This window comes from Peromyscus eremicus, chromosome 4 (assembly GCF_949786415.1).
Source record: "Peromyscus eremicus chromosome 4, PerEre_H2_v1, whole genome shotgun sequence".
Taxonomy (NCBI): Eukaryota; Metazoa; Chordata; class Mammalia; order Rodentia; family Cricetidae; genus Peromyscus; species Peromyscus eremicus.
The window spans coordinates 141,459,851-141,480,759 of NC_081419.1; the positions used below are offsets into that span (position 1 = coordinate 141,459,851).

General features: G+C 49.4%; 1 protein-coding gene across 1 annotated transcript in view; it reads left to right on the plus strand.

The window, feature by feature from the left end:
• Positions 1–6,402: 6,402 nt before the first annotated feature.
• The window catches only part of Ptpn1 (protein tyrosine phosphatase non-receptor type 1), a 58,279-nt gene continuing 43,772 nt past the window's right edge, over positions 6,403–20,909 (plus strand). The window contains exon 1 of the mRNA XM_059261956.1: positions 6,403–6,595. Within this exon, the coding sequence (XP_059117939.1) occupies positions 6,533–6,595 (63 nt within the window). The 5' untranslated portion in view covers positions 6,403–6,532. The remainder of the gene's footprint in view (positions 6,596–20,909) is intronic.

Below are 20,909 nucleotides of genomic sequence, written 5' to 3' on the forward strand. Positions count from 1 at the left end.
CCTTCCTGAAATGGTGCCGAACTCAAAAGAACAGAACTTCAGAACCAGAAGTTCAAGTCCTGTGCAACTGTGGGCTAGTTGCCTAACTCCTCTGTGCTTCACTTCAAATGGGATTCCTAATAGTATCGACTTTCATAGTGTTAAGTTTTAAATTTTTTTTTTTTTTTGAGACAGGGTCTCATGTAGCTCAGACTGGACTTGAACCCTCTGTATGGCCAAGGATGACATTGATCCTCTGGACCTTCCGCCTCCACCCCCTAGCGCTAGGATTACAGGCGTAGGCCACCATGCCTGGTCTTTAAAGTAGTAGATGTCACAATGACTGGCATTCTCAGGGCCACTTGTGCTATTTTTAGAGCTCATGGGAATTCCTGGGGAGATTGTACAACATCCTGGAGGAGGGCACGGACTCTGAGGTTAGAGGTCCACGCTCAAAGCCTGCTTTAGCCTTGCTGGCTGCACAGCCTCGGTTAAGTCATTGGCCCCTGTGAGCCTGGGCTCTTACATCTGCCAAATTCTCCTCTGGACAGAGATTGGCTTTGGAGGTGACACATGTCCCTCCCTCTGTGGGACTTGGGGGACTATAGACTAGGATATGTGCTGGGAGAGAGGGCTGCTGGGCCATCCCAGGCCATCCCAGGACAGCTGACCCAGGACCAAAGCCAGCACAGGGCAAGCAGAGACAGGGGCTGAGGATACAGAGTCAGAATGACGTTATCTGAGGCCCAAGATCACACTGTGCCTGAAGCAAGCAGCTTTTAGACTTCCCATTTTCATGAACCAAAAACTTCCCATTTTGCAAAAGCCACTTTTGCTTGGGTTTTCTCATAGGAAATTATCTAGGCCAACACCAAGAGGTTAAGAAACCTGGTCCAGGCCGAGCAGCGGTGGCGCACGCCTTTAACTCCAGCCCTCGGGAGGCAGAGGCAGGCCGATCTCTGTGAGTACGAGGCCAGCCTGGGCTACAGAGTAAGTTCCAGGACAGGCTCCAAAGCTACACAGAGAAACTCTGCCTCTAAAAACCAAACCAAACAAACAACCAACCAACCAAACAAACAAAGGAACTTGGTCTGGGCACACAGGCTGTGAGAGGTAGACTCTGGGCCTGGAAACTCCGATGTGACAGCCACAGGCTCCCTGATCCAGGCCACCTGTTGGCACTGGGATGTGCACTGATTATTCCTTTGACTCTCTCTGAGCAGCAACTGTCTGCACCTGAGAAAGTCAAACAGTTCCAAGGACTTCAGGGGACTTTGGAGTTTCACTGATGCCCAGGCAGCTTCAGGCTGGAGCCCAGGTCTTCCAGTGCCAGCACTCTGACATCCCCCCACTGGAAACTCCATCTCAGGGACCAGCCCGCCAAGCCATCCAGGTGCCCGAGTCTGCTGGGAAATCCAGTCCTGAGGCTCAGAGAGGCAGGCCACACCCTTCCTGCCTGTGGGGTCCCAGCACTGGGTAGTTGTGCTGACCTTCCAAGGGACTCAGTCTATGAGAGGCAAAGAAGCCCTTGTCATTCTGATTTCTAGAACCTTCCAAGCACTGGTGGGTTTGGGGAGAATGACTTGCAGACTTCCAGCTCAAGGAAGATGGTATTGGACAACACAACTCAGCTCCACTTATTCACCAAGTTTACAGTTAGTGGCCAAGGGATGATGACAAACACGTCAAGTCACGGCAGGCAGTGAAGGGGTGGGGGTTGGGGTGGGGGCTGTGGGGAGAGGAGTAGGGCCCCCCAGATAAAGTGGCATTAGAGCTCGAGCGTTATTTCGGATCCTGAGCTCTGAACTGCGTTACCGGTAGGCCGATGCCACCTACTGTCCAGGCCACTTGCTGACCACCTCAATCAGGGGTCAGCAACAGCCCCGTGCTTCAAAAACAGCTGTCCTCCTCTACCCACAAGAGTCCCGGGATGATTAAAAAGTTGACTGGTCACTGACTTGTGGTGCTGATGTCTTTCCTTAGTGGGATCTGCGAAGAGAAAGCCAAGACCCTGAGTGAGAACACTGGAGTGAGAACACAGACTTGCTTGACCAGAAAGGGCATTAGCCATGGTGACACAGGCCACCTTGTTTACTTTCTAATCAGCCACCATCATCATTAGGTTGGCAGGGCTGGCTTTGTCCACAGGGCTTCGGGGAAAGCTGACATTTAGGGTCATTGAAGTCTCTCTTTCCAGCAAATGTCAGATGCCTGGGATGTGGGAACAGAGAGGTTCCGCCCTGATGGAACAGGACTGCCAGGAGACAAGCCAGCAAATAGGTACAGCAGAGGAGGACAGGGGCCTGTGGCTGCAGTCAGGAGACCTGCTTGGGGAGGTGACACTCAGCTTCAGACCTGAAGGGAGAAAACATACACAGAGGGGCCTGGTCAGGACTGGATAGCACAAAGGTCCTGTGGTGGAAACCTGCCAGGTGTACTGGGAAGGGACCCAGAACGGAGGGAAGCAGGCAATGGAGAGAGAGGGTAAGGAGGCAGATAGGACAGGTCACCACGGTCACCTGGGCACGAAAGCCAGAGCTAGGGGTGGATCATTATGCTTTTTTCATTTTCATTTATATTTGGTTTTTTGAGACAGGATTTCTCTGTGTAACAGCCCTGGCTGTCCTGGATCTTGCTTTGAAGACCAAGCTGGCCTTGAAATCACAGAGATCCGCCTGCCTCTGCCTCCCAAGTGCTGGGATTAAAGGCATGCACCACCACTGCCCAGCTATTCTTTTTTTATATACACACATTTGTTTAAGTGTGTGTGTGTGTGTGTGTGTGTGTGTGTGTGTCTGAAGAGGCATCGGATCCTCCAGAACTGGAATTACAGGCAGTTGTGAGCCACTATGTGGTGTCTGAGAACTGAATGGGGTTCTTCTGTTAGAGCAATAAGTGCTCCTAACCACAAAACCATCTCTCCAGCTCTGGACCAGGCCTTTTTTCTAAGTAGAACGAGAAAGCCTCACAGTGTTTTAATCAGGAAGGCATGACCATCTCTGGTGCCGCTGTGTGGAGAGTGGATGTGAGACATGCTGGGACTCAGCCTTTTCTCCAGGGTTAGGATTTCTCAGAGGGTTTCATCTTCTGCCACTTCAGTGGGTTCAGTGGGGCCCCTAGGAAGTCACATCACCAGTGTGACCTTATTTGGGAAAATAGTTTTGCATGTCATTGACTTAGGAGCCTCGGGAGGAGATCTGGATCACTGGACCCAGCACATCAGCCTGGGACACAATGACAAGTGTTCTTACAGAAGCAAACAGGGAGGTTTGTCAGCCAGGAGGAGCCAGAGAGACCATGTGGAAATAAGGCAAGGGTGAGGGTATACTGCCAAGGAAAGACAGCCTGCTGGAGATAGAAGCAGAGAAGGGGCCTCGGGCATCAGAAGGAGGTCTACCATGCCAGCCGACTCTGGGGCCTTGTGAACAGTGAAGACTGGGCCTGGTGCCACAGGCCTCTCGTCCCAGCTACTCAGGAGGCTGAGGCAGGAGGATCAAAAGTTCAAGCTCTTCTGAGACACTTTAGTGAAAATGTGTCAAATAAAAAGTATGAAGAGGGGCAGGGTATGTAGCTCAGGATTAGAGCGACTTCCTAGCATGTGGGGGTCCTGGGCTCCATCCTGAGCACTGCAAAAAAGAAACAGACGGGTGTGTGTGGGGGGGGGGGCGAGGATCTGTTCATCTACTTAGCTCTGTATACAGGGGTGAAAGAGGCACCTTTACTCCATGGAGCTACTCCTCAAATGTGTACCTTAAGGACAGGAGGGGCCCACCTACTCCGAGTCATTTAAATAGGCAACGACTTCAGTTAGGCAGCCTCCAAGGGTGGAGTCCCAAATTTTTCACCAGAATAATCAACTTTTTCTCTTGAGGGAGCACTCTATTTCTAAGAATATTGTTTAGCAGGTGAGCTGTCTTTATCCAGCAAGAATTAATGGGTTGGCTAGATGGCTCCCTGGGCTGACTAGATGGCTCTCTGGGTATAGCTGCTTGCCGCCAAGTCTGACAGCTTAAGTTTGATCCCCGGGTCTCACACAGTGGAAGGAGACTATTGACTCTGACAAGTTGTCCTTGGACCTCAAATTGCATGTGTGCCATGAAAAAAATTCATCTGCCTACCCATTTGCTACTATTTGAAATAAGCCTATTAGATAAACTCGTCCACCTTTTATGAGGTAGGCACTCTTTTTATTTTTTTATTTTTAGGGTTTCTTTGTGTAACAGCCCTAGCTGTCCTGGAACTCGCTCTGTAGATCAGGCTGGCCTCGAACTCACAGAGATCTACCTGCCTCTGTTTCCCAAGTGTTGGGATTAAATGCACGCACCACCCCACCACCCACCCATCCTGAAGTAGGCACATCTTATGATCCCCCTTTCACAGTGGAGAAAATCAAGATGCTGAGCTTACCAGGAATCCACCCCAGGCTATATCATAGGACCTTAGAACCCGAGTCGTCGTGTGCGTCCATCTGTGTTGTGCTGCCCCGCCCCTCCCCCACCCCCCACCCCCTGCAGCCTGGCTCCTAAGCAAGAGATTCTCTGAAGGTCAATCCAGCCTCCCTTCCCCTTTGCAAGACTGCTTTGTTTATGGCTTTTTGAGATAGGGTTTTCACTGTGCCTGGAACTCACTACGTAGACCAGGCTGGCCTAGAATTTTGGGTGATCCTCCTGCCTCAGCTTCTCAAGTGTTAGGATCACAGCCGTGTTCAGCTGCTAGCCCAGCTTGGCAATGTCTCCTTGGAAAAGAGACTTGTCTCTGTGCACTGTTTTTGTCAGCCCTAAGATGGGAATCCAGATGCCTCTACGAGAGGGTAGTTATGGAGAAAAAATGAAAATGGGGCTTTGCATTCCAGGCACAGTGCCTTCCACAGCATCCCAGGAGCAAGCCGGAAGTCACCGTCACACCAGGAGCTAGAGTTGGGCACAGGGCACTGATCCAATGCAGTTTTCTTTTCCTTCATGTGTTGAGCCCATAGTGTGTGGTAACAACTCCAAGCTCCAGTCAAGCTTCCCAGAGGAAGGCAACCTCACCGTTCTCTTATACTTCCAGGAGCCCAGGTATCAGAACCAACGTTCAGTATTCATCCTGGGCAGTCTGAACACACCAGAGAACTTGCAGCTGGATGAGTTCTTACGGGAGAGCTCTTTCTTTCTAATGTTTTTAGATTTATTTTATTTGTATGAATTTTTTGTTTGCATGTATGTATAGTATCACATGTGCCCGGTGCCCTTGTACGTCAAAAGAGGGCCTGACACCGGAGTTATAGATAGCCGTGAGCCACCAGAAACTGGACTTACAGGTGGTTGTGAGCCACCATCACCCCCAAGGAAGGTTTTCCTTTTTGTTTGTTTTTTGTTTGCTTTGCGACAGGGTCTCACTGTGTAACTCTGGCTGTCCTGGAACTCATGTAGACGAGGCTGGCCTCGAACTCAGAGACCCTTTGCCTCTACCTCAGAAGTTCTGGGTTTAAAGGCAGGCACCACCACGCCTGACCAGAATTTTCTAGATACTGTGGAAAGAGAGAAAACTAGCACAGACACCATCCACTCATTCTGCCTGGGTAGAAATCTCATAAACTCTGTTGTTTCAGGAGAGTAAAGTGGACAGTTGGGTGTTGGCACATGCAGGGAACTTGGGAGACTAAGGCCAGTGGATTGTGAGCTGGAGGCCAGCCTAGGCTACATAGTGAATTCCAGGCCAGCTGGGGCTACAGTGACTCAGTTTTAAACAAACAAGAAGCTGGGATGTGGCTCAGCGAGCAGAGTGCATCCTAGCATGCACGGAGCTCTGATTCCATACCCCGCCAACACATGCCTGTGATTCCAAGACCTGGGAGGTGGAGGCAGGAGGATCATCCTTGACCTGGAAGAGTAAGTCAGAAGGCCAACCTGGGATAGTGCAACCCTGAGTTAAAAATAAAGAAGGGAAGGCAGAGCCAGGCGGATCTCTGTGAGTTCAAGGCTAGCCTAATCTACAGAGCGAGTTTCAGGACAGCCCGGGCTACGCAGAGACACCCTGGAAAAAACAAAAAACAAAAAACACAGAAAGAACGGGACAGGAAATGCCGCTCCCCACGCCCCAACCGCCACGCCTTCGCCACGCCTTCGCCGTGTGACTCAACCCGCAGGTTTGAGCCTCGAACTCGCGATCCCGTCAACCCTGCCTAGGTCCACGCGCCTTGGGCGCGCCGCCGGGGGTCGCCTGGGCAACGAGCGCGCGCCCACTCGAGCGCGGAACCCGGGAAGCCACGAGCCGCGCGCGCAGCAGGTCAGCTCTTCTGGCCCAGGCCTCCTCCACTAAGCTCCGCCCCGGCCCCGCCCCCACGGAAGTGCCGGCAAGCCTCCTCGCTATTTGATTGGTCCTTACGTACAGAGGGCGGAGCTCGCGGCGAGGCGGGGTGCGTACTTCCGGCTGCCGGCTTGACATGCAGAAGCCGCGGCGGCTCGAGAGGCTGGGGCTGCGGTGGCGGCGGGCGGCGGGCCTCGGAACGCGGAGCGACACGGCCTAGCGCGGCGGACGGCCGAGGGGACGCGGGCAGCCGGCCCGTCCCGCCATGGAGATGGAGAAGGAGTTCGAACAGATCGACAAGGCCGGGAGCTGGGCGGCCATTTACCAGGTGCGGAGCTGGGGCCCCTAGGCCGCGCAGCCTCCCCGGCCCTCGGGGCTCAAGAGACCCCCTGTCGCGCGGCCCAGCCGTCTAGACCCCGCTCGGGGCTCGCACTCGCCCCCACACACAGCCGCTTGCATCTTCCCGCGGTCTGTGTCCTCTCCCGAGCCCCCACCCCCACCTCGACCCTAACCTTGCCCAGCCACCCTTTGTCCCCACTGGTCCACACCCCCGCTGCTTCCTTGTCTGGACCGGACCACCTCAGGCCCTCTTCCTTTGTCTCCCGGGGAGGGAGGTGAGCTCGCCGACACCCCCAAACACCCCCCCCGCACATTTCCTTTGCTCTGGCCTCGGTGGGCGGTCGTGGAGGCCCCAGAATGACAGCCCCCTTACCCCTTCCTGTCCATTCATTTGTTGGACGTGAGTTGGAGAGTCCGTTCGGCGCTAGGCACTGTAGATGGTGTGTGTTGAACGCTACGGTAGACCTACCCTGCCCCCAGAGAGGCTTGGAGTAACACAGACACTCAAAGCTGGTGACAAGTGTTGGGAAGAGAAAGACATGTTAAGGTGGGGGTGACTGTACCCAAAGGGCCTGCTGCCTTGGAGAGGGGATTCCGGCAAGGCTGTTAGAGAAGGAGGCTTGCTCTTTGAACAGAACAAGGAGCGGCAAGCCATGAGGTTAGGCGACTAACCTAGGGGGACACAGAACCCATTCCTCCAGCTGCCAAACTCTTTCCTTCCAGGCAGGGAAATGAGATAGTTTTAACCCTCTCTAAATGGTCTCTTTCCTTGATGAGTGTCTTTTATCCTTTGATCATGGGCTGAGATGGTCCTGTTTTCTGGGATCCGGTCCACTTGAGTGTCTGGTGGTAAACAAATAAAATATTGTGAAAGTAGGGTTTTTTCCCTCTATCTATGAAACAGCGAATTGAAAACACAAAGATGTCTTTACAAGCAGCTAAGTCCTCTAAAGAAAATAAGTCTTCCGATTAAATGTCAGTGCGGGGGTTGTGAGGATTAACCAAAACCACACTCGCCCGGCATCTTAAATAAGCATGTGCAAAATAGATCCTATGCCTTGTGTAAAGGAGCAGGCAGTTTATTCTGCTTTCAGCTTCTAGATTCAGAAGGCAGCGGGTGAGACCCATCAGCTGGAGAATTGAAATCTATTTTGAGCTTCACTCGGAAAAGGAAAAAGCCTCAGGCTGCCCTTTGGTGTGTTGGACTGACAGAAGGCTTTTTTTGGGTGGCCTTGATTTCCAGATTCCTTAACAGGGTTCTTTTTACCTGGGCTGTGATGTGTGTCAGCTTCTCTTGGACCGATATTTATAGCTAGTGTAATCTGTGGAAGTAGAGCGATCAATATCAACATTTACGTTCCAGGTCTAGCCTCTGAATTAGTTGGATGGATTCCACTAAGGAGTCAGATATGTGGGCAGATTTTCTATATCAGATTGAATGCAAGGGGAGCCCAGGGTAACATCACATGGACCTTGTCATGTCTGTCACTCTGAAGTGTGGAAGTTGTTGGATCTTTAATACTGAAATAGACTGATCTGGTAACACATTGGTATCATAAATAAATTACGGTAGAATGCGGCTTTTACACTTTTAGGTCAGAGTGGCCTGCCCGGATATCTCAGCCTTGTTAACACTGCATTAAGAATTCTGCTGGCTCGGAGTAGACTGGCTTTGAAATCATTTCCCTCATTGCTCTCCAGTTTCTCTACCACACTTAAGCCCCCCAACAAGTTAGTAAGAGGTCAGGGTCTCCACAGCTTGTTGAAGTGCTCCCCTGCCCCCTCCACACACACACCATGGGCTTTCCTGGTGTGAATATTTGTATTTTTAAAAATGGGTATGGAGGTGTGTCCCTGTTTTATATTTTAAAAGTAGCTCTTTATCTTACAATTGTACCTTTTTTGTTTGTTTGGTTGATTTTTTTCAAGACAGTTCTCTGTGTAACAGTTCTGGTTGTCCTAGAACTCACAGAGATTCCCCTGCCAGCCTCTGCCTCCTGAGTGCTGGGATTAAAAGACATGTGCCACCACACCCTGCTTCAACTGTGCCATTTTTTTTTTTAACCAAAATTTGAATCACCCAAAGGCCAACTTACCCAAACCATTATTTTTGAGTTTAAAGAAATATGTTGAAATAATAGTGAAGAAATTGGTAGAAAATGGAAGGATTTTTGTTTATTTTGTTTTGTTTTAATGAATGTTTGCTAGTGTGTCAAAATGAAGGCAACATTATCCGAGGTCCTATTTGAGCTTGTCATAATTAGGAAGGAGCGTGCAGCTTTGCTTACAGCTGTATAGGCAAGGCAGCAGAATCATTTCTCCTTATTCTAACTGCTTTTCTACTTAGACCAAAAAGATCTACAAACTCTGAAACAAATGGGCAGGGAACAAAAGGTGAAGTGGACTTTTGAGTGCTGGGGAAGGTGGCAGCTAGAAAAAAATATCTTCAGGCACCCAGCCTTCTTGGAGGGAGCCTGGGCGCTTCTCATCGTTACTGCTAACAAGTGATTGGCCTTGTGGACGGCCACTTAGGCCTGTAGAGTCAGGGTTGTTTGCATATGGAAATAGCCTGAAGAATCCCTTTCTACCATTCAGAATTTGCAAATGTTCTAATAAGAGATCTTGGCTTGACTGTGGAAGGAGTAACTTGGGACAGTACCTTCCTTCGGTGGCTGGAAGAGGATGCTGGTCAGGTCTTTGATTCTGCCACTTTCAGTGAATGATTTGTTTCAGATAAAGAGCGTCTTCCAACCCAGTAGCTCCTTACTTGAAGGCAAGACAGCTCATTTACAAGCAGACTTTGTATGGCGGGGCACTCTTCCGCCTGATAATTGTTATAGCTGCCTTCATACTAAAATGCAACCCATTGCGTGACTGAGTTAAAGTCCTGTTATATCGGTAATGCCCTAAAATTCCTTACAGGTTTAGACAGCTGACACTGTCATGCACTTCCAATAATGCTTATTTAGACACCTAAATAGGTGGGGGCCGACTATAGTTTGTGTAGAAAAGAAAGACCTATACACTGCGATTCATTTTGATGTGGGAGGGGTGTGTGTGGGGGTATGTGACATGGAGATTGGGAAGTTCTCATCATTTTGAGTGACCCATGAGATCTAAATGTTCTTGCTTGGCCTGGTTTGCATGAACTAAATTTAGGTTTCTGATGGACACTTTGAGGAGGTGTGAGACCTTTGAAATTGTCTGGCCTGGTAGGAAATGAACAGGGAGTTCCAGCAGAACCGGGAGGGACTCACCTCTTGTTTGCCGTCCCAGCATATTTACAGTACCTGGGCTCTCTGGAGTGTAAGCAGAACCCATTCAGTGTCTGATCCAGCAGCTGGGGGTCGTGGGAAAACAGGGGAAAGCCAATGGTTTTCAGCTACCAGATCCCTCTGCTGGGCTCCTGGCCTGCCTGCTACCTTTGCATTTTAGTAGGATCCACAGGACCTGGTATTTATTGAGTAATGGAATTAAATGCTGGTATACTGAGCTTTGAGACTGAAGTGAATGAGAAGTTCCCTGTGGAGGCTTTTTGGATGATAATCTATTGAGATAATTGCCTTTTCTCTTTGTTTTCTCTTTTGATGGTGCTCAAACGACACTCTAGGCAAGCACTATACCCTTGGGCCACCTCTCTGACTCTTGGGGGTTTTGTTTGTTTGTTTGTTTGATGTTTTATGAGATGCATCTTGCTGTGTGGCCCAGCCCGGCTCTGTTCTTGTGCTGTGCCTCTCTTATAGACCTGAGCCACCACACTTAACCCCCCACCACAAACACCATTGTCCTTTTTCTAGTCTCTTCTAGCATCCTTCCTCGTGTGTGTCTTTTGCATGACTTCCCTTCTTTCCTGCAGTGTTAATGCTCATTCCCAGTAGCAGCTAATATTGGCAGAAAGGCTGGGCATGTTCTAGAAACCTGGAGTCCTATCTGAATCATTGCTTCTGGGATGATGTATGCACCTGCAGCGCCCTGAGTGGGTTTTGAGTAGGCTGGAGTGCTTGACTTGAGTAGCTCTGAGAGTCCCTCCCCTACCTTCCATTGCTTGGTCACCCTGTCACCCTCCTTGGTGGTCTGAAGTGCCCGTAAACCAGCACTTATGTGTCCTTCGTACTGCAGAGATGACAAGCTGGTTGCCTTTATTTTCTTGTGTGTACAGTCTCTGTGTGTGCATGTGCACCTGTGTGTGTGTGTGTGTGTGTGTGTGTGTGTGTGTGTGTGTGCGCGTGCGCGTGCGCGCACGCTATAGTGTACATGTAGAGGTCAGAGGACAAGCTTGGGTGCTAGTTTTTGCTCTTCCATCTTGTTTATAATAAGGTGTCTGTTTCATTGCTGTGTATGCCAGGATGTCTAGCTTATGAGCTGCCAAGGATTCTCCATCTCCCATCTCGAAGCGGCACTGGGGTTATAGGCAGGCCTCTGTCCAGCTGTATATGGGTTCTGGGGATCCTAACTCAGGTTCTCACACTTGCATAACAAACACTTTACCCACAGAGTCATCTTCTTAGCCCATGGTTAATCTGGCCTATCAGGTTCTTCACCTCATAGATCTGCAGTTTATTGCTAATGTACCCGCGCCCCCAAACAGGGTCTCTCTGTGTAGCCCTGGCTGTCCTGGAACTCATTCTGTAGACCAGGCTGCCCTTGAACTCACAGAGATCCTCCTGCCTCTGCCTCCCAAATGCTGGGATTAAAGGCATGTGCCACTACCTCCTGGCTGACTTTACTTGTTTTAACAATAGCTCCGAAACTGGGTCTGGTGGTGCATGCCTTTAGCCTTTAATCCAGGAGGCAGAGGCAGATGGATCTCTGTGAGTTCGAGACCAGCCTGGTCTACATAGTGAGTTCCAGGACAGTCAGAGCTACATAGCGAGACCCTGTTTCAAAAAAAAGCAGAAACAATAGCTCTGAGCCTGTCACTTCTGTGTGACCGCTTTCGATGCTCTCCTAACACTCGTTAAGACCCACACTCTGCTGGCATCCAAATTGCCTTTGTTCTCCTGGGGCTTCCATCTTAGCGCCCAGGAGGTCTTCTGCCTGCACTCTTGCTCACATTTGTCTAGCATGCGCATCCAGCTTGCATCTTCCAGCTCACATGTGTGCCTCCTCACAGGGAACTCTGCTCTGGGTCCTGTGCACTACCTGATGTTACTTGTATGCTTCTTAGATCTGCCTCTTTATATTTTGGTCTGGCGCTGGAGCCCATGTGTCCCGAGGTCACTGACTATGGCACCCTATCCCCTAAATCTGGCACAAAGTAAATATTCCCACAAGTGTCAGATGGACAGGGCTGCCTAAAGATATAGTGGCTGTGGTTCCTGTGGTTCCTTGTCCCAGGCTAATGATGGGTCAGGAAGATCGCCCACACTCGGCCAAGTAGTAGGAGTCCCTCTGGTGGAAACCACTCTATTTTGAGCCCTTAGCCAAGGTGATGATTCGGTGTTGCCTACATGTGACTTCACAGAGAAGCTGATTGTGCTCTACGACTTGCCATTCTACCTGCCTCACAGAAGCTCGAGGTGTGACAGGTCCTTGGTGTTCCCTCTGTGTGACAGGCTCAGTAGGCAGCTAGCTACAGCTTTCTCTAATCCTGTTGAGCTCTTCTGATCCGGCCACTCTTGACCTGTGCTAGAGAGGTTTGTGTGTAGATGATTCACAAATAATTTTAATTTTGGGAAATAAGATATGGTTCTCTGTCAGTCAGCAGCCTTACGAAGTCTTCCAAACTCCAGTTTTCCAAACTCCATTTAGTAAAGGCAAGCATCGTTCAGCTTTTAATTAGACCATCTCAGTGTCAAGAGAAAAGTGTAGCTTTCTCCTCATATGATAGTCTCAGTGTCTGGAAGTATGTTACAGTCTTAGCTAGAGCCAGATGGCTCCTATCTTCCGGCCTCATCTCTTCACTCCCCTTTTCTCTCCCTCCCTTTTGTAAAATGATCCTGAACTAACTGACCATTAAGTTCACCTCAAGTAATAAAAGTTCTTATTGTTCTTGAAATAACCCTTGTAAAACTGCAGACGTCTGCACAGGTCATACGGTTAGGCTCAAAAATTTATAGGTCTGCTAGTGTGACTAGCAGCATAAAAGATATCTATCTATCTATCTATCTATCTATCTATCTATCTATCTATCTATCTAGATATATCTATATCTATATACATATATCCCCAAGGGACATTCAAGGTTCTCTCTGAGAATGCTCCCTGGAGTGAGTGACGTGGGAAAGTGAGTAGCCGGCCACAGTTGGGCGCCCCTCCTCGAGACAGTGCTTGGGTGGTTTTCCTGTAAAAGACAGAGGAACTGACTCTTGAGAGTTCACGAAAGCGGGGTGCATGAGGGGCAGCTGCCCTTATGTTGTAATTTTAGAAAGAACCCACATCTGCTCTCAGCTTCATTTGACTAAGATGAGCGCTTACACATCTGCCTGCCTCCAGGAGAAAGTACCTAAGTCCCCACCACTGGACAGCACCGTCCACTCTGTGGAGACACCCTGCCACTTTACAGACACCTCAGCAGCAGCTTTTCTCCTTCTTTAGAGACAGGGTCATAGGCATCCTAGGTTAGCTGAATTTCAAAGACGACCTTGACCTTCATCTACCCTCTTCCACAGCGTGTGCCGCTGTGCTGGGTTGATGCAGTCTATGTGTGGTTGAGTATGAATCGCAGGGCCGCCAGGCAAGCACTCTGCCAACTGAGCTGCCCCCCAGCCCCCAGTCCCCTTTGTTTTTGACACAGGTTTTTACTATGTAGTTCACATTACCCCGAGACTCACAATTCTCCTGCCTCAGTCACTGAATTCCTGGGACTATAGGCATGTACCATTATTTCTGATGTATCCCAAGCCTTTGCTGACAGTCTGTAGATTTTTGAACGTTTGAAAACTAGCAACAGGGACTATAGCTCACAGGATGCCTCTCCCCTAATAGCCAGAGTCTAAGGCTCCGATGGCTTTTGCACAGGTCACACTGTAGACAGAATCATACTTCGTGAGGGAGTGGTGTCAGCCTTGTGTGTGGTGGTTCAATTCCAAATGCTCAGGATGCCATCCAGTCTGTGACTGGAGTTTCTTAGATGCCAGCACTCACTAGGTAAGGAGTGCTGTAGACCTCAACCCTTCAGTGTGCTCAGAGTCAGTGTCAGCCTGTCGGCTAAGTGGTGGGTGGGTCTCGATTTTCTCTGGGAAGTACACGTGTTCATGTTCTTTACTTTTATCCAGTTTTATCCAGGCCCATGACAGGAAACTCCTACTGAACCACCTGGTGAGGGGCTTGGGGGCCAAATGGTTTCATGTCTCCAGTTCCTTCTCTCTCAGACAGACCTGTGTCTTTGGTTTGTTTTTATTGCTGTTTTGGAGGGTTTTTTTTTGTTTGTTTGTTTGTTTGTTTGTTTGGTTGGTTGGTTGGTTGGTTTTTATAGGGAGAAGCCTGGGCTATATCTGTGGCTTTTGTGGCTGAGTGGTGGTGCTTGCAGAGAGGCTGAGCACAGCAAAACTGGGTTCCCAGAGTCACATTCTGAAGATGCATTGGTTGATCAGAGAGAGGGGCTCCTCGCCACATCTCTGTCTGGAAGTAGTTTCCTGCGCCTTCTTTCTTTTTCAGTGATTCTTCCAGGCACACCATTTCCTTTCCAAAGACTGCTACATTTATTTACTTGTTGTGTGTTTACCCATGTGTCAAGTCAGAGGACAGTCTGAGGAAGTTGGTTCTCCCTTTCCACTTTGTGGGTCCTGGGGATGGAACCTGAGTCACCAGCTTTGGCCATCTCACTGCCCCGCACATGTCTTCCCAAGGAGGAAGCTTACTTAAAAATGACTCAGTTCCAGCCACCAGCTTGCTGTTGTTCACTCTGAGCAGACTGGCCACTCAGGAGCTAGTGTGCTGCTGCAGAATTGCCTGTAGTAAGTACTGCACATCAGTGACCGTCTCACATGGAGTCACTTCTGAGCACAGGTGAGCAAATGAAGAAGTGCCCAGAGTGCATGCCAGTAAATGACACACATACCAGCTGAGCATTCGTTGTGTTGTGGTTTTGCCCCTTGTAGCTTGTGGGTAGCTATCCTTGTGGCTATCCCAGTAGGGTCTTTCACTTCTAGAAGGATAAAAGCAAAGCAGACCCTCTCTGAGTCAAGTGTGACTTTGAGAGGAGAGCCTGTGAAAGAACAGCCAGTGGTGGCCGCTGCTGCTTTTTGTCAAGGTGTGTGTTTGTGTGTGTCTTGTCTTCTGTCTGGATGTCTGGGTGCAGGTGTGCATCTGTATGTGCAGGTTCCCACATAGGCCAGAAGAGGGCGGAGGATTCCCTGCAGCTGGAGTTATAGATATGAGCTGCCCTTGGTGCTGGGCACTGCACTGCAGTCTTCTGGGGGAGCAGCCTGTCTCCAGCTTCTGATGTTTTTGTGAGGAGGGAGTTTCTTGTGTAGTTATTACTTTGGCTGTTACCACTGATCTGTGCCTTAGCAGCAGCTTGAGTGAGAGCCCTGCCGTGATTGCTCTCCTATGCCTGACAGCCTCCTGCCGCCTTGCAGGTGGGTGGAGCCATGTGGCACTGAGGAGGAAGCTGTCAGTCACTTGAGGCCACATCTCTGGGGTAGCCCTAGTTACAGCAGGTGGTTTAGCCTAACCAGCAGGTCCACAATTCTCTTGAACTTGAGAACCCACTGTCTCTTGAAGCTGGGTTTCAGAGGTTCTGTGTCCCAATCATGTGCCATGTCTAGGCCTTTCTAGATTGTCATTGTTACCAGGGTGTCCCCAGACAAGACAGCAATGTCCATGGGTTGGTAAAGAGCAAGGAGATGAGCCACTCCAGAGATGGTTTCAGGGAACAGTGTCTGCTTTATTGTAGATGAGCCTATCAACTGTGAGTTTATTTTAGCACATTACCTTGGGTTGGATAGTGAACACTCATACCACCAGGATCTCTATGCCAAAGAAGCACATTAAAGGAGACGTGTTGAGTGCAGGCTGACCCATAGGCTAGCTCCTGCTATTTCAGAATTCAGTGTTCTGACTTCAGGAGCATGGTGCGCCATGCTTCTTATTTAGAAGCGCAGTGTGCCAGATAGGCTGGCTGCCAAGTTATGCCCGCACTAGATCTGTGTCTTCCTGGGTTTCTTGTGGGTCAGTCCTAGAGGTGTCAGTAACATGGGCAGTGTGTTATTAAGTCTGCTCACAGTGCAGGGGACTGCCCTCGTTTGCTCTTCTCCCTGCTAGTGAGAATGCTTTGCCAGTTTGAGTGACAGCATTGAAGCTGGCCAGGAGCAGACAGCAGGTTGTTTCCTTGTTTTCATCTTTGTGAGCTTGAACCACCTCTCCCCACCCCCAATAAACCTATCACAGAATCGATCAAAGCAGTTACGATATGGAGGGGATCACCGTTAGAAGCCAGAGGTTGACAGGCAAGTACCTTTTCACAAAGGGCTGCTCTTCAACCAGGCCTCCTTTGCAACTTGCCCCACCCCTTGGTGCAGCCACCATGGTTTTCTTGGTGAAGCTATTGGAAGATGTTGCTTTTGAAAGGTAGGAGTGCCAGGCTTTAGTAGACAGGCCTAGGGAGGTAAAGGAACATGGCATTTCCTAGCTGCTGTTGCCATGCAATTGGAGATGGGTGTGGGCCATCTTCCACAACTTCCTGTCTTCAGTGTGAGGGGGTGGCGGTTCTCTAACCGCTGAAGAACTGTGTGGAACATGCTGTTTACTTACCGGGTAAACCAGGCTCTAATGGCTGCCCTTGGCTCACCTTCATGTCAGCCAATTGCCATCCTTTGGCAGTGTCCATTCAGTGGCCAGGGGCCAGGGTCCTTCTGGGCAGAGGAAAGGACAGAGCCAGGCTTGTCTTCACCTTACTTTTGCAAGTGCCTTTAATGCTGGTGTTAGTTGTAGACTGATCACAGAGGAAATGATGAGTGTGTTCGTGGTCTGTGCTGATTTTAGTCTCCTGTTCACGGCTCCTTTTCTGTCCTTCACCATTAAGGCTCACTTTCTAGAAAGACACACTTGGAATGTAGGGCACTGCCTGTGTTCTGCCCTTGGCTCCACTTCAGAAGCTGCCTTCTCAGTGCTCTGAGGTAGCTGCCAGTGGGAGCCTGGGGAGATTGTTTCCACATCAGCTCCTTTGCTCAGTGACACCCTCCTGTCCCAGCAAGTAGCTGTGCTCTTTGTCTGAAGTGTGTAGCTCTCGCCAAGGGTATCAAAGGCCAGGGTGCAGTGTGCCACTCAGAGGCTCTGCTGGCTGACTGAGAGGCCTGTCTTAGCTGCTCCCCCCACCTCCTGCATTATAGGCATTGTTCACCTTTGGTTCTGGTCGCTCTTAGCAGGACTCTGCATGTCAAAGCTTTAGTCCCAGGCTGCGAGACTCTCCTTCACCATCCACCCTGCACAGGCACTCCCCAAAGGTGAGGGACACTGAGATCAGGATCCATACCTGGCTGCTGTGGGTCTTTGAGGAGTTGCTTGGGGTCCAACCTGTGGCATGCAGGGTGAGAACAACCAGCTTGACAGCATAGCCTGCATCTGGTACCCCCAACTCAAGGCATTTGAAGAACTAGAAGGGGTCTGGCATTTCTAGAAGAGTGGAGGCTTTGTGTCCTTACGCTGGGTTTGGCATTACTGTGGCTGCTTCATGATTCTGCTCATCTCCAAGAGGGACATAAAGTTTAAAATTTCACAATGCTCCAGTTAGAACCTTAAGAACCTTCCATTGATCCTTAGACATAAGAAAATGTCCTTTGAGGTTGCAAATCAGTATATTTTATAAATTACTAAATGTCGCACGGTGAATGAAGTTGCTTTTGACATTCTTACGTCTGAAGTTGTGGTTGTTGGGTTTTGTCATCAGGCCCTAGGCTTGTTCTGCTGTATTCAGCACAGTACCCAGCGTCTTGAGTTCCGTTTGAACCCAGGTTCTATGCGATGCCTTCACACAGGGTGCTGTTGGTATGCCCAGCAGCAGGTCTTTAATGAGGAGTGTTTGTGGAAGCCATTGGGTCATAGAACCTCAGTGTTCTTCATGAGCTCCCCAGTGACTCCAGTCCATCTTCCCAGTTACTGCAGGTGTGGCTGCTGCCTGAGCTTCCACGTGCACAGCCTTCCTGGGTCATCAGGAGGATTGGATTGTAGAGCTGACCTTTGCCTGGCTTTGCATCCTCCTACCTAAGTGTCACTAACTGAGCACCTACAGAATCATTTGCTTGGTACACTGTTTTTAAAAAGAGGAGCCTATTAGAGGTTATGTTTTGATGTGGCTATGGATAAATATGGAGGAAGCATGATCTGCCTTAGAACCAGGGTGCTGCTGTGTGAACTGCCTTGTCCCTGGTCCTGGAGCCAAGGGTCATTGCTTCTTTGGATGGATGTGTCTGCGGTCTTTGCCTCAGACTCATGGGCTTATGCTGTCCTTCCTGGGTGCTGTGTGTTGCTGGTCTTTGGGGCCTTGAATCATGACAGTTGGGTTTCTTCAAGTGCAGTGTTAGTGCTGGGACTGACACGGTGTTGGTGGAGCATGGTTGGTGTGCTGTCACTAACAAAAATCAGAGCACAGGGGTGAAGGTGTGGCCTAAGGGAGATCCCCGGACTGCAAACTGCAGAATAAGACCACCCTCTGCCGTGGCTGCTTTCCTGCCTGCCTCCCCCCCATCCTTAGGCCCTGCTGCTTTAAAGGAAGTTGGAAGCTGTCATCACCATTTTTCCACCGCAGGCAACTGAGTGTGATCGTATTTTTGTCCTGTGTTCAGCTATTTCCAAGAACTTTTTCTGTGTGCATGTTGTGTTTTAAGTCTCCTGTGTATCCCAGAAGGGCCTCCCATCTCCTTATGCCTCGGTCTCCCCAGTGCTGGGATTACAGTCCTGTGCTACGTGCCTGACTTCCAAGAATCATGTTTGATGACCAAGCTGGCAGTTAAATTCAGTGGGCCCTGTGGGAACTGATGAAAAAAGTAATCTGCCCAAGTTTGCTTGTACTGAGAAATGCTAGAAGCCTTGCTCTGTGACTTAGTTAGGCAGGGTGGTATGTGTCAAATGTTTGAGCTTGTGCTTAATGGTTTCTCCAGTCTGTCCTCTCTGTCAAGGGATGAAGTCAGAGAGCCTTGGAAGACTTGCAAGGAGAATGAGTATTAAAAGCAACAACAGTCCCCTCGAGCGAATTATGGGATGAGCTTTCTCTGGAAAACCTGTAACTCATAGAGATGTGTGTGTGTATGACAAGAAAAAAACGAACCATAGTTATTGGCAGTTCTTCACACTATGAAACAGTTGGACTCTTTGTTCTGAGCTTCCCTCACAAAGCTGAGTCCCCGAAGGACAAAACCAGTTCCGAACTGGAGCACTCCCCAACACTGGGCCGATGGCACAGTTTCAGCTCAGGGCCAGCTTCAGGACTCTTGGTCTTCTCACTGGTGCTCTGCTAGACCTACAGCCCTTGCTGGCAGCTCAGCTCATTCGTCAGGTGCACAGTGGCCACTGGGCCCCGGGCTCTGTGATAGGCAGTGGGGATCAGGTGACAGAGAATCCCAGGGCACGGTGACAGATAGGAGCTCTCCTCCCAGGGGAGCTAGGAACGCAGGTGGAGAGTGACTCCTGTCTCTCCTCATGTGTTCACAGACACTTCCTTTGTCTTCTTTTTATCTGTTCCCTCTGTCAGGGTGGCATAATGGAGGTACCAGCGTTTAAAGACAGTGGACAGTGGATCTGTCACATGTCAGTGTACATTACTAGACAGAGGCACCAGTGTCCATTGTGATAAAGTAGCCTCTCCTGTACAGAGAATAAAGATTCCCAGGAAGAATCAAGGCCTGAGAATGAGCTGGCCTAACATGCACAAAACCCTGGGTTTGATCCCCATCACCACATAAACCAAGCGTGGTGGCACATGCCTGGGATTCCAGTGCTGGGGAGGAATAGGCAGGAGGAGCTTTGGTTACACAGTGAGTTTGAGACCAGTCTGGGACGTCTAAGTTCCTGTTGCTACAGAAGTAAACAGACTCCAGATACTAGCTCTCTTCCTAAGAATACACTGAAGGTAGGTGCATGGCCAGCCCCTGATCTGCAGCAGGCACTGAGAATAAAGGTATCGTTTATTTGTGGACTTTAAGGGATATTTTTAATGATGTTGGCTAGCTTCTCCCATCATATGGTCTGTTTATTAGTAGTTTTTGTCATTCACATGGTTTTCTTTGAGTGACTTGCAAGTATAGTACCTTGTAAGAGGATTTAAGATCAGTGAAAATTGTAGGGTGTTCATGGTACATGCCTTTAATCCCAGGGCATGTGGATCTTTGAGTTTGAGGTCAGTCAGTCTGGTCTACAGAGCATGTTCCAGGACAGCCAGGGCTACACAGAGAAACCCTGTCTCAAGGAAAAAAAAAAAAAAATCAGTGATACTCATCTACTGTTTTATTATTATTATTACAGTATTCTAGATTGGACCTCAAGCTTCACACATGCTAGGCAAGTACTCCACCCCTGAGCTATATCCGTGGCCCTCTTTCTACTTTTATATTTGGGTATGTGTGTCTCTGTATCTGTATGTATCTGTGTGTCTGTGTCTCTTGTGTGTGAGGGTCAGAGGACAGCTTGCAGGAGTTAGTTCTCTCTCTCTACCTTGTGGAGCCTGAGAATCAAATTCAGAGTGTCAGGTGTAGTGGCAAAGTGCCCTTCTGTACTGGGCATTCTCACCAATCCCTACTTTCTTTCGTATTTTAGATACAGAGTCTCATTATGTTGTCCCAAGTGGGCAACTCATGGTCTTCTGCCTCAGCCTCTAAGTACCAGGATTCAGGCACAAGCACCTCCAGGCCTGCCTGTTTTCTCACTTGAAATGGCTGAGTCATAATTCATTTTTAGGCACTTAAGCCCTTCACATAGGATCACAGATCACAGCTTGTGAGACTTTTGTGGTTAAGTAAATTTAAAAACAAAAATTATCTCAAGTAGCTGTGGATAGCTTACTTCTTATTGCCAGTTTTCTATTTACAGTCATCAAACTTCTGACTACATAGAAACAGTCAAAATGAATTATCTGCAGACACCATCCTTGTAAAAATATCGACTGTTACTTTGGGGGTGTTGATGGTGCTAGGATTTGAACCCATGGCCTCACATGCGAGGCTAGTGCTCTCCTGCTGAGTTGTGTTCCCAGCCCTTCTTTCCTTCTTTTAATTCTGGTTATGAAGCTTATGTGTAGGAGATGCTCCAGAGCACAATTGCACTGTGTATGTGTGTGTGTACAAGCACACAGTACTAAGAATGAATTCCAGACGTGTTTCTACATGCCAGGCCAAGGTTCTACCACTGAGCCGTAGCCTCAGCCAGTA